We start from the raw sequence: 3,394 nt of genomic DNA on the forward strand, positions 1-3,394 counted from the left end.
TATCAAAAGTTACTTCGAAAGATTTTCTTCCTCGAATTCAACAAGCTCAGTCTCTAATGCGTCGTATTTTAAGTCGAGATCTGTATACCTATATTGATAGTATATATGAAATGACATACTATGCACCGATTGTTGAAAATAATAGTTATCCGCATTCTTTCAATTCTATAAAGTCCCCTGATTTGATCAATGAAATAGCAACTGAATCACTAACATTGCGATCAATGGGGTTAGGACTTGGTCCTAGAAAAAGTTTATGCTATGAACCAATTTCACCTTATTATAGGACATTCGGAGTGACCTCTAATAATAAAGTTAGTCCCGTTTTATAATAATTTTTGTTTGTATCATACCTTAGTTATTGGACCTTTATAGTTCACTGAGTCTTGTAAATAGATATAATCCTGTATTTGTGCACATTAGTGATCGATCCATAATTTGTTTGTTTAACGTCATTTCACAAATATTTAATAATATATTTTCACTTACTATGATAACATTTCACCACCAGACTATATCGCCATACGAACATATTTTTAGGTTTTAAAGAATCAAAGCTGTGAAGTTTTGTATATATATATGTATTACGTAGTATGTACTGTGTAATTGTATCGCAACTAACTTAAATCCTATATAAAATTAAACTTGTAATTTTCGTACTCCGACGCAATGAATAACTGATGTCACAGAGACTATTCAGTCTAGTGACGTTGGGTCCAATGATATCGTCACCTACCAAAAAACTCCCTGATGATCAAAAACATGTATGACATTGACATGTCGGTGAAATTGAACGGTGTTTGGTTAAGGATTGCATTTAGACAGATATGTATGAAGCGTAATACAGATTTTACTCAGCCCTTTGTAACTGTAATAACTTAATATACGTTGATCCATCTCTATATCGCGTTCTCAATCCGAGTTGGTTTAACTTGTGAGAGATAAGCCTTACACCTGGGTATCTAGTAAAGTGCATGACAATCCTGTGCATTATAGAATCGTTCATCCTGGGAAAATAAGTCACATCAGCCTTTCTCGGACATCCCAAAAACACGCCAAACCAGTTCTAAATTCGGTCTCTATTATAAGCAGCAATAAGAAGTGACTTATTTTTCTGTTTGACTATCTTAAAATGGTTAATCATATTTGTCTTTTCATTTCCAGAACATAAACTTTTAAAGATATTAAACAAATCTTTTATCTTGTAACACATATTGCGTAACAGACATATTCGATACTTCCCAAATGTTACCAGTTTACTTATGTCTTAATTCATTGATGAATCTAAATTGTGCCAATTAAAATAAAGTTATTACAAAATTACAGACCATCTAAATCTTTCTGAGACCCATCTTAAAGACAGTTATCTTCACAATAGTTCATATATCAGGAATTAGTTCGTACAACAGGTAGTACGCATTAAATTTTTGCATTGATTCAATTCTATTCCTTTCCTATCTTCCTCAAAATCGTTGGTTAATTTTCATTGCTCGATCTTATATGTCCCTTTCAAGCTGTTTTTCTCACATTTTTTCCATAGTAGTTAAATGATATAACGGATGGCATGAAATTTTTTCTCTCTCTCTCTCTCAAGTATACTACGATAATACGTCATGTCACATCCAGGATTTCCGACTCAGAATTGAGAACCAGAGTATAGACTAGATAATGCTTTGTTCAACGCCATTACAAAGCAGTCGTTCTCAGTGAGTCCGGAGTAGAAATCAGTGAAAGGAAATCACATTTAATAGTCAGTGGGCTAAGTGACTAAATATATTTACGTTCACTGCCACATATCATTAAAATTAGTTACTCTACTTCACATGTCGCCTTGTAAATTACCTTTGTTGTTGTTCTGTCGGGAATAACAGTTTATCGGACTAATACAAATTCATCCAAGACACCTACATCAATGATAAACGAATTGAGATATCCAAGTGCTTTTTTTAACTTCTCTATTCTGTTTTATTTTATCGAAGTAGAAAATGGGTAAGATTTAATAGAATTTTTCAATAGTGTTTGACGACTTTGTAAATACCAACGTTTTACCCTGAACTTGTTATTGGAGCTCCGGTTTTGATAAAATATCTTTGAAAATCTTGATCAATTAAGTCAAGATGATAATTATCACTTTGAAAAACTTCTGAAAATTAGTTCATCATTTTTTCACTAATTTGATCCATTTTAATTCATTTACTGATGATAATCTAGTACAACAATCCAACTATTATATCTGCTAATCATAATTGGCAAAGTATCTTTTTCTGAAAGAGATCTTACAAGTGAATAAAAAAAGTGGATGGTAGTTAGCCATGGTTCGCCCATTTTGTTTTATCCTTCTGACCTGGTTCATTACTATCTCAGAAATCTCGCCTCCATTCTGATGGCCACAATGTTTCATACGTAGCATACAAGGAACTAAGTAGTTCATGTAATTTGGACGCAAATACTTAGATAATTGCCACATGGTACTGTTTTCAATTATAATTTATTTTCTTATGTACGAACAGGGAAAACATTCCAAAGAATCCATTCTTACTGGAATATTCAGGAGACTTCCTCAGGACTCTGGGATCCAAGATATAGATGATTTATTGGTAACAGAATCTAGGTTCTCTTCAAACAGTACTCTCAAATCTCCCAGATTTTACTTTTATACACGTTCAGGGAAACACTTTTACCTACAGCGAACCGGTAAGTATAAATATTTATTATATTTCAGGGCTTGCACAAAAACTGAGGATTGTCCACGTAATATGCACTCCTCAATTTATTAGTGGTCTCTTATAAAATGTTATTCCACATTCCAGAGTTTACTAGGATCATCGTCAGCCAATTGGAAATCTAGGGTACCTGAAATATCTTGAATATGAAATAAGCTATGAAACATCACTTATGAGATCCTTTCCATTGAGCAAGTACATTTCCAGTCTCATTAAATACAATACTGAATTATCAAACCGGACTTTAATAATAAATGCAGTCTTATTGGATATTGTCTACAACTTAAGGACATATATCTATAACGCAATTATGAGATATCTATGTAAGGATACATTATCCATAAAATTTACAGCAAGCGCAATAATAGCTGAAGGAAAATCGCAAATATTGGTTAGGTACTGATCGGTTGCTCTCAGATACTAACTATTTATAAGAGTTGGGAACCGAATGCTTCATAATACACTGCATTTATTTTGGAGTTTTAGTTACGTGTTATACGAGCATATCGTCTTTATTGGCGCAGGAGTAATTCTTTAAAATCTGCGATATCCCGCCCTGTGACATGCTTAACGGAAGCATTTAACCGATGGCATCAAGATATGATTGAAGATAGACATGGTGGTGAAAGTGATTAATACGTTAATTGCAAATAGATATTACGAGCGATAGA

At 33.1% G+C, this 3,394-nt stretch overlaps 1 protein-coding gene across 1 annotated transcript; it reads right to left on the bottom strand.

The window, feature by feature from the left end:
* Window positions 1-272: 272 nt before the first annotated feature.
* Smp_198840 (hypothetical protein) lies at window positions 273-3,303 on the bottom strand (the record flags this gene model as incomplete). Its single annotated transcript, XM_018790375.1, has 3 exons — window positions 273-301; window positions 2,281-2,428; window positions 3,223-3,303. The coding sequence occupies 3 exons, from the start codon at window positions 3,301-3,303 to the stop codon at window positions 273-275; spliced, it is 258 nt and encodes an 85-aa protein (XP_018646381.1).
* Between the last annotated feature and the right edge of the window lie 91 nt (window positions 3,304-3,394).

Source organism: Schistosoma mansoni, assembly GCF_000237925.1.
Source record: "Schistosoma mansoni, WGS project CABG00000000 data, supercontig 0125, strain Puerto Rico, whole genome shotgun sequence".
Taxonomy (NCBI): Eukaryota; Metazoa; Platyhelminthes; class Trematoda; order Strigeidida; family Schistosomatidae; genus Schistosoma; species Schistosoma mansoni.